This window comes from Micropterus dolomieu, linkage group LG18 (assembly GCF_021292245.1).
Source record: "Micropterus dolomieu isolate WLL.071019.BEF.003 ecotype Adirondacks linkage group LG18, ASM2129224v1, whole genome shotgun sequence".
Lineage (NCBI taxonomy): Eukaryota > Metazoa > Chordata > Actinopteri > Centrarchiformes > Centrarchidae > Micropterus > Micropterus dolomieu.
This window is the reverse complement of record NC_060167.1, coordinates 22,935,819-22,948,118: the sequence shown is the minus strand read 5'-3', so window position 1 is coordinate 22,948,118 and position 12,300 is coordinate 22,935,819. Positions and strand designations below refer to the sequence as shown.

At 41.6% G+C, this 12,300-nt stretch overlaps 2 protein-coding genes across 3 annotated transcripts in view; one reads left to right on the top strand and one right to left on the bottom strand.

Moving 5' to 3' along the window:
* smarcc2 (SWI/SNF related, matrix associated, actin dependent regulator of chromatin, subfamily c, member 2) overlaps positions 1-5,424 on the top strand; it is a 13,719-nt gene extending 8,295 nt beyond the window's left edge. The window contains exons 17-29 of the mRNA XM_046029228.1: positions 131-182; positions 773-781; positions 1,846-1,962; positions 2,047-2,109; positions 2,226-2,484; positions 2,619-2,780; positions 2,901-2,962; positions 3,063-3,183; positions 3,270-3,433; positions 3,542-3,676; positions 3,773-4,142; positions 4,671-4,712; positions 5,332-5,424. Coding sequence (XP_045885184.1) covers positions 131-182; positions 773-781; positions 1,846-1,962; positions 2,047-2,109; positions 2,226-2,484; positions 2,619-2,780; positions 2,901-2,962; positions 3,063-3,183; positions 3,270-3,433; positions 3,542-3,676; positions 3,773-4,142; positions 4,671-4,712; positions 5,332-5,396 — 1,621 coding nt within the window. The 3' untranslated portion in view covers positions 5,397-5,424. The remainder of the gene's footprint in view (positions 1-130; positions 183-772; positions 782-1,845; positions 1,963-2,046; positions 2,110-2,225; positions 2,485-2,618; positions 2,781-2,900; positions 2,963-3,062; positions 3,184-3,269; positions 3,434-3,541; positions 3,677-3,772; positions 4,143-4,670; positions 4,713-5,331) is intronic.
* A 2,721-nt stretch (positions 5,425-8,145) lies between these two features.
* myl6 (myosin, light chain 6, alkali, smooth muscle and non-muscle) lies at positions 8,146-12,047 on the bottom strand. 2 transcript variants are annotated; one of them, XM_046029225.1, is made up of 6 exons: positions 11,920-12,047; positions 11,600-11,627; positions 9,870-10,013; positions 9,249-9,422; positions 8,967-9,044; positions 8,146-8,525 (listed from the first exon to the last, which is right to left on the bottom strand). In XM_046029225.1, the coding sequence occupies exons 1-6, from the start codon at positions 11,920-11,922 to the stop codon at positions 8,497-8,499; spliced, it is 456 nt and encodes a 151-aa protein (XP_045885181.1). In that variant the 5' UTR covers positions 11,923-12,047; the 3' UTR covers positions 8,146-8,496. The 2 variants fall into 2 exon arrangements, with proteins under 2 accessions (XP_045885181.1, XP_045885182.1); XM_046029226.1 differs by lacking the exon at positions 11,920-12,047 and adding an exon at positions 11,756-11,913.
* Positions 12,048-12,300: the final 253 nt, after the last annotated feature.

Genomic DNA, 12,300 nt, shown 5'->3' with positions numbered 1-12,300 from the left:
TGTGTGTGTGTGTGTGTGTGTGTGTGTGTGTGTGTGTGTGTGTGTGTGTGTATGTGTGTATGGACAGGCCAACGACCCCATACACCAAATCTAAACGGGGCCAGAGGGAGGAGGAACAGGAGGATCTTAGTAAGGACATGGATGAAGCGTCACCTGTTCCAGCATCTGAAGAGGGAAACCCAGCTAAGACAAGTACACACATGTTCAAAATATATATACAGTACAAACAACCATTCAAACGACTCCAACATGGATTACCATTATAATTAACCTCAGTTGTCATCTTTTAAGACTTTAAAGTAGTTGTGGTCTGCAACTGGCTGACATTATTCTTTCTTTTTGCAGATAACGCCAAGAAGGACTCTGATTCAACTCCAGTAAAGGGAGGAACAGATATGGGTAAGCAGAAAACGTTTATGTCTCTTCCAACATGGCCACCTGTAACTACTTTTTTCCCCATGTAAGAGCATGTTGTTTTTCACCTGACTGTTGTGTCTCCTGTCACGGAGGAAAAGTACAAAATCCAAACTGTCAATAAGTCATTCTCTCACCCAAAACAGACCATATCACCGATCTGCCTCTCTGCCCTTCTGTTTTATATTCACTTACCGTCCTTTTGTGATTTGAACAGATGAGCAGGAGGACGAGTCCATGGAAACAACAGGCAAGGTAAGGTAGTTTGTAAAAGTGCAAGGAAACATTACAGTGAAGACAGTAAACTCCGTGTATTGTCTTGAGTGTGTATTTGCGTTGAAACAGGAGGAGGAGGAAGGATCTCCGAGTGTGAAGGGTGAACCGGTGAAAGGCTCGGACCTTCACGAGGACAATGTGACTGAGCAAACCCATCACATTATTATACCGAGCTACGCCGCCTGGTTTGACTACAACAGGTAAGACAAAAAAAAATGATATTGTAGTTTTTTTGTTGTTGTTATTTCTCCACTTTCGGCAGTAATCTGATTTCAGAGACATCAGTGACGTATTTGTAAAATCCCGACACATGAAAAGTAAGAAATTAGCTGATGTCAGTTTGGGCTGTAATGAAAACCAATACTGTCTTGGCACTGAAGAGCATATGACGCAAGAAAATAAAAGTCTAAAATGAGTCATTCACATGTGTTTCAGCTGTGAGTCCTCATATTTATTTTTCCTCAGTGTTCATGCCATTGAGCGCAGAGCCCTGCCAGAGTTCTTCAATGGAAAGAACAAATCCAAAACACCTGAGATGTAGGTATTACTCGGTACACAACACAATATTGTATTATTACAGGTACTTACAGAAATATTTGTCTAACACGCATTTAAAAAACAGTAAGTCTTAGTTGAAATATCTCAGTTTTCTATGCACCTCCTTCTTTCAGTTACCTGGCGTACAGGAACTTCATGATTGACACCTACCGACTGAACCCTCAGGAGTACCTGACCTCCACCGCCTGCCGCAGGAATCTGGCAGGAGACGTGTGCGCAATCATGAGGTAGGTGGAGGCGGAATGTGCACATTTCTAGTCAATGCAGAGTTTTAACTGTCTGTATCTACACAGTTGCTTGTTTTAGTCAAACTGCTGTTGGAGAGGTATTTACTCTTAGCTCCTTCTGCTGCAGAGTCCACGCCTTCCTGGAGCAGTGGGGTCTGATCAACTACCAGGTGGACTCCGAGAGCCGGCCCACACCCATGGGTCCCCCACCCACCTCCCACTTCCATGTCCTGGCAGACACTCCGTCCAGTCTGGTACCCCTGCAGCCCAAGACTTCCCAGGTTAGCATATGTCCACCTACAAACAAACACACACACAAATAGTAACGTGCACACATATTAATTTGTCCTCTGTCATTGTGTACCTGTAGACCCCTGCTACCCAGCAGATGATATCTTTCCCAGATAAAGTGAAAGATAAACCAGCAGATCTGCAAAACTTTGGGCTGCGAACGGACATGTACAGCAAGAAGAGTGGCTCTGTAAAGGTACGAGGATGTATGACAGAATGGTTCTTTTGCTGTGATTTACAATGAATGTTCTAACTAAGTGGTGGTGATGTTTGTGCACAGAGCAAGAGTGCAGCAAGCTCCATGAGGGACTGGACAGAACAAGAAACACTTCTACTACTTGAGGTAAAAAAATTTTTCCCTGAACTCAAGTGTGTGGTGATGCTGATCGTTCCTTTCAAAAACATGAAAATGAAACAGTAGAAATGTGGAGCTAAAATTAGCCCCTCACTTCCCTTAAGGGCTTGGAGATGTATAAGGACGACTGGAACAAGGTTTCAGAACACGTGGGCAGCCGTACGCAGGATGAGTGCATCCTGCACTTCCTGCGGCTGCCCATCGAAGACCCTTACTTGGAGGACAACTCCTCGTCCATGGGACCGCTGGCCTACCAGCCAATTCCTTTCAGCCAAGCAGGAAACCCCGTCATGAGCACGGTGGCCTTCCTCGCCTCTGTCGTCGACCCGCGTGTGGCCTCAGCTGCAGCCAAGTCTGCCCTGGGTGAGAAGCAGCTTATTTTGAACAAAAAATGGACGCCCTGATCTCCCCACATTAGACTTAAATCCTCATGGTCATTATTGATTAATCATTAGTCATTCCCAAATCAAAATTATGCTTGTCTCTCTCCCTCTCAGAGGAGTTTTCTCGCATGAAGGAGGAGGTTCCTGCAGCACTTGTTGAGGCTCATGTGCGGCGGGTGGAGGAGGCAGCGAGGGTCAGTGGCCGACAGGACCCGCTGTACGGCCTGGAGGGGAGTGGCATCGCCGGTACCGGCCTGGAGGAGGGAGATAGACCCGGTAGGATGACATGCACAGCATACATACAGCATTCAAAAATGCAAGAGAGGAAATACATTTGCAAAGACAAAAATGTCACAGGAAAAGCAAATAAAAGGTTCTGACCTGTCTTCTCTGTAGACGAAACCAGCGATGAAAGTAAGAGTGACGGCCAATCGGGCGAAGAGAAGAGAGAGGCCAAGGTATGTTGCACGTTGGCTGTAATATAAGATTTCTTATTTGTGAGTTCTGCTGAGGAACTGCAGCGAAGCTCATTGTGCTGTGGTTACATTCCCCACACAGGAGAGCAAAGATGGAGCGGCTGAGGAAGAGGAGAAGCAGGCAGAGAATGGGAAGAAGGAAGAAGAAAGAGGAAGAGAACAAGAAGGAGAAAGGGAGGCGGACAAAACAGAGTCGGAGATGGGTACGAAAATGCACCTCAGCCGGATACAGGAAATACAGAATTCTTGTCAAAGGTGGAAAAATGTTTACCTTTTTTCTTCCTCTTAGGCGATGGGGAGAAAGAGAAGGATGGAAAAGAGGGCACAGAGGAGGGACAAAGAGAAGCAGAGAGTGAAGGGGAAAGGAAAGCTAAGGTGGAGCGTGACGTAGGGGAGGGGAACCTGGCCACTGCCGCTGCGTCTGCGCTCGCTGCTGCTGCTGTCAAAGCCAAGGTACAGTTAATTATCACCGGGCCTCAACGTGCTGCATCCTTCATCACCTTTTTTTTTCTTGTTCTGCATTTTCTTTGATCTAAAGTTTCTCCCTCACTTTCTTCACAGCACCTGGCTGCAGTGGAAGAGAGGAAGATCAAATCTCTTGTGGCTCTGCTGGTGGAGACCCAAATGAAGAAGCTGGAGATAAAACTGCGACACTTTGAAGAATTGGAAACCATCATGGACAGAGAGAGGGAGGCGGTGAGTGTGGGCTTCTGGGATACGTAGTATCACAAGAGAGTAGTCAACCTAATTACAGTACGAAACCTTAAACTTTTTGTGTGTCTGTGTGTGAAGTTGGAGTACCAGCGTCAGCAGCTGCTGGCTGACCGTCAGTCCTTCCACATGGAGCAGTTAAAATACGCTGAGATGAGGGCCCGCCAACAGCACTTCCAGCAGATTCAGCACCAGCAGCACAGTCAGGCAGGAGGCCCTCATTCCAACCAGGCCACCTCAGGCCCCCCACCCCAGGGCCCGACCGCAACTCAGCAAGCTCCCAGTACACCAGCGCCGCAGCCGGCCCCCAGCCCCGTGCCTCCAGCCTCTTCTGCCCCAGCTCCTGAGTCCCAACCACCTCAGGGTGCTCACACCTCGCCCCCCTGCCCCCCTGGCCAGGCCCCAGCTGCCCACTCCAGCTCCAGCTCCAGCACTACTCCTGTACTCCATGGTGAGTTTAAAGTTAAACAACAATGTAGCAGCTTTAACAGTTAGTGATGTTATGATTAAGACAGACTTTTGCTTCCATTACCTCCTAAGTTATAGCTTGTATTATTACATTTATTTATTCATACCAGTACTTGTTAACATGTCAGACTGATTCAACCATATCAGCAAATAAGGCGGCGTGCTTCTTACTGCATATATGTTATTATCAGGCTTCCCGACTGCTCTGTGGATGTTTAACAGCCAATGTAAAACAGCACAACTCACTAGTTAATCAAATGAGACTTGAATGTGTCACACGTCCAAGTTTTCGTTGATTGTTGTGAAATGCACACAGTATTATTGCAACTTCATGTACAATTTGGAACTAAGAAAAAGTGAAATCAAATATGTGCAGAATGCAAATCGAATACCCCAACGAATGTTGCTAAATGTGTTTTAATCCAGGGCTGCAACTAACAGTGATTTTTATTATCAATCAGTCTGTCAATTATGTTTGTCATTAATCAATTAATTGTTTCATTGTTTTCAGGATTGTGTCAGAAAGTGTCAGAAAATAGTGAAAAATCCCAAGGTGATGTCTTCAAAATGCTTGTTTTGTCCAACAAATAATCCAAAACCCAAATACTTTCCCGGTACAATGATGTAAAAACAGGGGAAAGCAGCAAATCCTTAAAACTGAGATGCTGGAATGAGGGAATGTTGCATGCAAATTTAATTTCTAAATGACTTAATCGATTAAGTCTGTCAACTAATCGATTAGTCATCAAATGTCAGCACTATTTCAATCAAAAGTTTATAACTACATGTCATACATGAATTATTTAGGGACGTAATCTTCTGTAGTAGTATATATTTCCTGTTTTTCGGCTCTCAGATCTGAATAGCCATTATCAAATATTCAAATAAATATGAATTGGGTTGGTGTGAAAGTAAAAATAATTTGGCGAGTGTATTGAACAGGCCTTTCTTTCCTGCACACCATGCATTACTGCAGTTGAAGTTTGACGAGTCCCAATGCAAGATCATAGAGTAAATTCTTGACCCATGCACCAGCTTTATTTCAATTATTCGTCTTGTTAACAGTTATTCTACCTGAGACTCAAAACAAGGAGAAAATGTTATATTCTAAAACCAGACGGCTTCCAAGTTCTTAACATTTTTCTCCCCTTCCCTCGTGTCACCCGTCACAGAGCCCACTGCCCCGCTTCCCGGGGAAACACTCCACCCCTCAGCTCCAGTCCCGCCTCCACAGTGAGAGAAAAATAAATTGGCTGAGAACCCGATTGACTCTGACCACTTTGAATCCTGCCTGTATCACCTGAAATGAAGAAATCTAAACTGAAGGATTATTTACATTATAACCGTTTTACATTTCCAGCTGTTTTGTTTTGTTTTGTTTTTCTTTTCAACAGGACAATTGATGTGAGAAAGGGAAAAAAAAAATGATAACGTCTAAATCAAACCACCTCCACTTTGACTATCTGTTGAAAAAGAAGTCCCTTTCAAACTGAATCTGCCTATGAAGAAAACATACTTTCAAACTGAATCTATCCCTCCTGTGTGGTCGACTGGACAGCAACATCTCACTTTGTCATTTTAAGCTTAACACCGGAGATCTGGAATACGGAAAAGGTCTTACCACCATGCTGACACTCAAGGAGAAGAAGAGAAAAGACTCATCTTGTGTTTTCAGTGTTTTGGAAATGGTTGCATTTATGTTCTGCAGCAGTTTGTTACAGCTCGTGAAGTCTCATCCTTCATAAACCCTCCCCCTTTGTACTGTAGGTACTAATTAAAATATATGTAAGGAAAACAAAATGCACTTTTAACATGTTTCCCTAGGTCTCATTGAAAGACTTGAAGTATCCATGGAATTTAACTTTAGCACTTATATCATCCTTCTGTTGTCTTAAATACTTTTTCATACTGAAGGTTTTGGAAACTTGATTGGGGATGTTACATTTTCCTCTCTATTTTTACCTATATTACATGGACAAACGGTCGCTCTACAGGGTCTGGCCTGGCAGTCACATGTCTAAAACTAATGTCTCTCTCCAGAGAAAATGTCTGTAATGAGTGAAAATGTTCAAATCAGAAGCCATTTGGAAATTACAATATGCTGGTGTGGATGCAGTTTGAGAAAATGTACTGTAAACTGGATTTTCTGTTACAAACACCTTCTGTCGCCCTGTAATGCTAATATTTGAAAGTACTGACAGCATGAGATCATCATCCTGAAAAGACTTCTCTTTGAATTTATCTTAATAATGTCCCTCCTTTTCAACAGCACTTAAGAGAAAAACATGTCAGTGAGGAGCTTCATGTTTTGCAAATTTGGATGAACTCAAAGCATCTTGGTTGTAGTTTTATGAGGAATGTAGTTTTACTCAAAAGGAACGACTGAAGAAAGGCCTGGGAATAATCGTTCTACCAGCGATCACAAACGTGTTCTGTTCATATTTTGACTTTGGGTTAATTGCTAAACCAAAATGTTTTTTTATAATCATGTTTATCTCACATTTATTCAGTGAGTTTTATTGCGGTTGCTTGGGAAATTAAGAGGATTTCTTTTAGCGGCTTGTTTTTTGCTGGTGCATTTCAAGTTACACATGGAAGAAATGTTAAAGCTGTCAAAAGCAAGGAAGCTCGCACCTTAAACAGCTGAACAACGGAGAATTGTGTCCTTAATAGCTGCAACAGTATCCTCACTTTTTATCCTATCAATTTTTATATTTTTTACTGTCCGTTTTTTCCATCTACTTTCTTTGATATGTCAACATTGTATTATTACCTTTGTAGCCTATATTTACCCCCTCCACTGTTGTGTATGATTCGGGCAGGTCTGTCGGACCCGTCCTGAGATGTGACTGTGAGTGTGTCTGTGAACGCATGCCATTAAGCTCTGTAAACCACATTACCATTCAGTTTTATTTTTCAGTGCCATTTGCTGTGTGTCACAAAGTTTGAAGAATTGTAAAATAATTAAAAAAATACATGCTTTGTTCTGCACACTGCACGTCACGTCAGTGTCATGAAATATAATCCAGTCAGATGGTGAAACTTTACAGTTAATGTCCGTCAAGCCAGTATTGCAGACCTCACCACAGTTGTGAGCATAAATGGACTTCTTTTATCCGTGTTATTACTACATTGTGTGGATTTTGTGATATGAAATAAGTGTCTGTTCAGTTTCTGTATGTTTTTCACTATGCTGAAGGTAGCAGCAGTTGCATTGATTATTATTATACAGTAGAAATCAATTTTTCCTCAGTAAATCATCACATTAGTGCTGACAGTTACTCTGGCAGTTTGTATTAAAAAAATGCAAAACAAAAGAGGTTCAGGTTTTAATTACAAAATGTTGGGGGAAAAATAAAAGATGTGAAGAGGAGTCATTGTGCAGAGTGGTTTTGTTTTTTGTCAGCAGCTTCACAGATTGGGAACACAAAGAACCATGTACTCAAGATTTAAACATTTAAAATGCATCTTTTATAAGCTGACCCTGGCAGCTGACAAAACAGGGTCCTCATACTTGCATGTTTTTAGGCTTTCAGCTAAAAAAGCTTTAAAGAATGACTTTACATTTCATTTGCGTAGACGTAACTTTTACCAATTCTTCATTTAATTCATCATTAAAATTTTTGTTGAATGTGTGACTTCCGCTGTTTTATTTTATTATTACCAGAATTTTCCTTTGATATAACGCACACTAGAGATTTTTTTATTTATTAGATGTTTTACTAGTTTTTCCAGACATTAAGGACATTTTCCACAGATGATATTCTAATATTTATATATATTTATTTATACTAATATTTTTTTCACTTATTTATATGATTGTTATATTTTCCAATTATATCCCAGATATTTTACTGATAAAGGATTGTTTTTCCTAATATTTTTCTGATATTAATATTTTTTTTATATAATGGTTTTGTAATGTGATAATATCTATAACCTATAAAAGAGACATTCGGTTAAAGCAGAAGACTCACAGGCTGAACGACACTTTGGAAACCAGGATTTTTATTGAATATGGTTAAATGAAACATTATCACATTATCACATTATCATATCCATCCAGAAAAAGAAAATACGCTGACAACAAGACTGACGGGAGTTAATTGACAGAGATGGAAATGGGGAATGTTACTGCCAATTGTACCTGCGAGGCTGAACAATGTTTGGAAATTAGATGAAAGGGTTTCTTTCACATTTGACAGAAAAGGCACTTTTAAAATAAAAGAAAGAGAACAGAGACTTGTTGGAGGTAGGATGGCATGGATGGAAGGGCAAGATGAGACAAACAATACAAAAATATCTAGGAATAAAATTAAAGTGTGTGTCTGAATTCCTCAACCGCTCATCACCATCCGGACGAGTTCTGTCACAAGAGGGAAGGAGAAAAACAACAGTCAGATAAAATCAGGCACGAAGTGAACATTCAACATCTGACAGCTGGGATACAAGCTCTCTCCTCGCTGTGAGCACAGCAAATGGCATTAGCTCAGTCCGTGGAGGCCTTAGCATGGGAACCAGAGGGTCGCTGATTTGAGTACAGCACAGACTACTGCCGAAGGTATCCCTGAGAGTGGCCCTAAACCTAACTGCTCCCTGGGTACTGCACAATGGCTGCCCGCTGCTGCTAATTAGGACACTAAATGCAGATGGAATAGGCTACAGCAATAGTGATCCACTACAGCAGTGCCACATGTTTACATGCATTACATACATTGGACAGTACAGCACTCGATACAGTCTGGTTTTGTTGTTGTTTAGCTTTTAGGCTTCTCAGTACATCTTTCCACATACTGTGCAGTTTTACCTTCATAGTTAATGCAGCCATTGGCGTCTTCGTGTCCCGCTAAGAGAGTCTCCACCTCCTCCTCTGTCATTTTTTCCCCTGGAACACAAAGAACATTTAATATGTATTTTAAGACGCAATAAAGAAAAGGAGTACTCTGACAGAGGAGACAGCACGCTTGTTAACACTGTTCTCAGTACAGATAACTTAACTCTACTTCAGATATGCATGACAGGTCAGCTGCAACTTCTAGATAAGGATGAACGACAAATCTTTGTGTTTTGCAGGTGTTTGAGGACTTACCTAGTGTAGTGAGAACATGACGCAGTTCTGCCCCCATCACCGTACCGTTTCCCTCCTTGTCAAAGACACGCAGACCCTCTACGATGTCCTCGAAGGAGCCCTGGTCCTTGTTCTTAGCGATGGCCTGAAGCATGGGCAGGAACTGCTCAAAATCCAGCATCTTGTTGTTCATATCTGCAGGTGAATTAATAACAAATGTGAAATTTCTTTATTTCAAACACCTGGAACAGTAATGCAATGAGGCAGATTTGTATGGACGCCAGGAAACTTTACCAAAATTAATTCCCAGCATATTACGCAAAACATGGAAGTATAAATGCAGTTTACACAATATCAGAGCTTTATGGAGCAAATCTCCATAAATACCACTTACAGTCAACATTAGTTCCCGATCTCAGGACCTTACACAGTTCATTAAGAACAGAGGAGGACTTGCAGGGCTTGCATGGGTCATCATTACTAAAATAAATGCTCTGTATGCTCATGTCTGAACCCCAAACTTCTAATATAATAAGCCAAAAAAAACCAGCAGAGGGTTTATAATTGTAGACACCCAACCAATGATAACGTAGTATGTTGAACTGTTCTATGCTAGGTGTTACTGGTGAATCAGAGGCTTGCCTTCTAACTTGGGGTTTCCCAGGACCTTCAGCACCTCAGCATTGACAGGATTCTGTCCAAGGGCCCGCATGACATCGCCACACTGGCTGTAGGTGATCTTCCCCTCACCCGTCCGGTCAAATAAAAGGAAGGCCTCCTTGAACTCTGGAGTTTGAGAAGAGAGAGGTCGAACTCAGATTCAGCTGTGAAATACATTAGGTTAATAAGCTTTACTCACAAACTTTTGAGACACAAGAGCAGAGAAAAAGGCCATATGCTGATGCCACTGCATACCTTGTTTTCACAGTAGACACATGCAATTAATAATAATAATAATAATAATCTTTATTTATAGAGCACTTTTCAAAAACCATTTACAAAGTGCTTTCACAAGTGTAAAAACAATAAAACACATAAAAACAATTACATGCTAAAAACAAGTCTCTGCATGGCAGGAGCAGAGCCTGGCACTGCTGTCTAGGTTGGTATCTTTATCAGCTGATACTGCTTGATGATAATGCAAAACTAGCTTTCGTGCATTTGCATTGGTGTAATTTCATCGGGAGAGAAGGTTATATACAGGCTCATATACAGCACAATGACAAGGAAAAAATATTCTTCAAATAGGAGCAGATCCTGGGATCCACTTGCCCAGGATGTATGGGTGTGCAAATCAATTGTCTTATTTACAGTATCAATACCAAACTGGACCTGTCTCACATTTTATTATGTTCTCGGAGCATGATCAAACATCAACACACAACACAGTACTTATTAAAAGTCCTGCAGCCCATTGACGATGCATTTATCTCACAGAAATTGACATCATAGATGGCACTTCCCTACGTGATACATTAGCAGCTTTTGATAATAAAAGTATTTCAGTTTTCTGGCCACAGTATGACTCGGTATCAGCTCAGAAACACGGAAATATACTGTGTTTTCTTCGCACACCATCTACAAAACTCGCCTACAGCCACTTCTGTCATGTTAATAATAATAATGACTTTATTTGTATACCACTTTTCAATACAGGTGCTTTCCAGCAGTATATGTAAAACGTAGACACACAGTCATAAAACATAAAACAAGTCCATGTACAATTAAAGCAAGAATAAATTATGCATCACAAATGGATTTAAATTTAATAAATAAAATATTGCCTAGTCAATTTACAAATAATGGAAAAATAAACTTACACACACTGAAAGCTATTTATAAGTTTTAAGAAGTGAGATGAGACCAGGAACGAACTCTGTGAGCCTGATCTCCTCTGGCAGACAGTTCCAGAGTGTAGGGCCCTGACAAAGGCCCTGTCTCTTTTGGTTTTTAGCCTAGGCCTTGAAATAATTAAATGTTAAACTGAACCACTCAGTAGCTGGTGTCCTGCACACAACCTGTTCTAACAAGCTGCAGGGTCTCAGTGAGAGCCACAAAAGAATAGTTTCAGTGTCCTCTGTCACGCCTCTAGGTACACCAGAGAAGTGAAGTCTGGGGCCAACACCCTGATCCATACACTGCTCTGTTAAACACAACCTGTCTTTATTATGCTGCTGACATGTCACACATTTAAAGTGTATATTCGTGCATGCAAAAACACAAATATGCTTTACTAATTTTTTTTTATTTTTTACATGTTAGTACAGCATTCTGTGGCACTCGTCCAGATGTGTGTGTCCAGTGTGAATTGTGACCAGCATTAATATAAACACTTCACACCAATCCCTTTTGCTAATCAGATGTTAACTCACCCATGATCTGGTCCTCTGTGAAGTCGGACTGGTTTGAGGCAGGGTTAAAAGGCACAGGAGAAAGAACAGTCAGTTATAAGCGGCAGACAGACAACAGATTGGAATTAGTGTGATTTTCAAATGAGTCAAGTTAATCCTCCACCAACGCTAACCTACAGTTAAATAAAGGCTAAATGCTTAACGTTAAAGCAGGCCAGGGGAGCTAGCTTAACGTCATCTGCGTTAGATGTCTGCAAAACCTTCCAGTGAGGAACAAGTCACTGATATTGATTTCAAATCCATCAAAAGAGGCTACTTCGATAGATCACATCTTCGGTTACCATGTCCGTGTGTGGTTGTCGGATGACAGACGGGCGAGGGTCTCGGATCTCTTCACGACGCTGTGAGCAGGAGGAGGAGGAGGAGGAGGAGGAGGAGGAGGACACCGGCTGGCTGGCTGGCTGCGGGCTTCAGCGCATCATCGATGATGTCACCGCCGCTTGTCCAGCAACAGCCAATCACACGTCTCCATTTCACAACCGCGTCGCTCGCATTTTTGCACAGGTGCATAAAAGCAATAGTAAGCAGAGGTGGACAGTAACGAAGTATATTTACTCAAGTACTGTACTTAAGTACAAATTAGAGGTACCTGTACTTTACTTGAGTATTTTCTTTTCATGCCACTTTCTACTTCTGCTGTATTCTCAGAGGGAGATATTGTA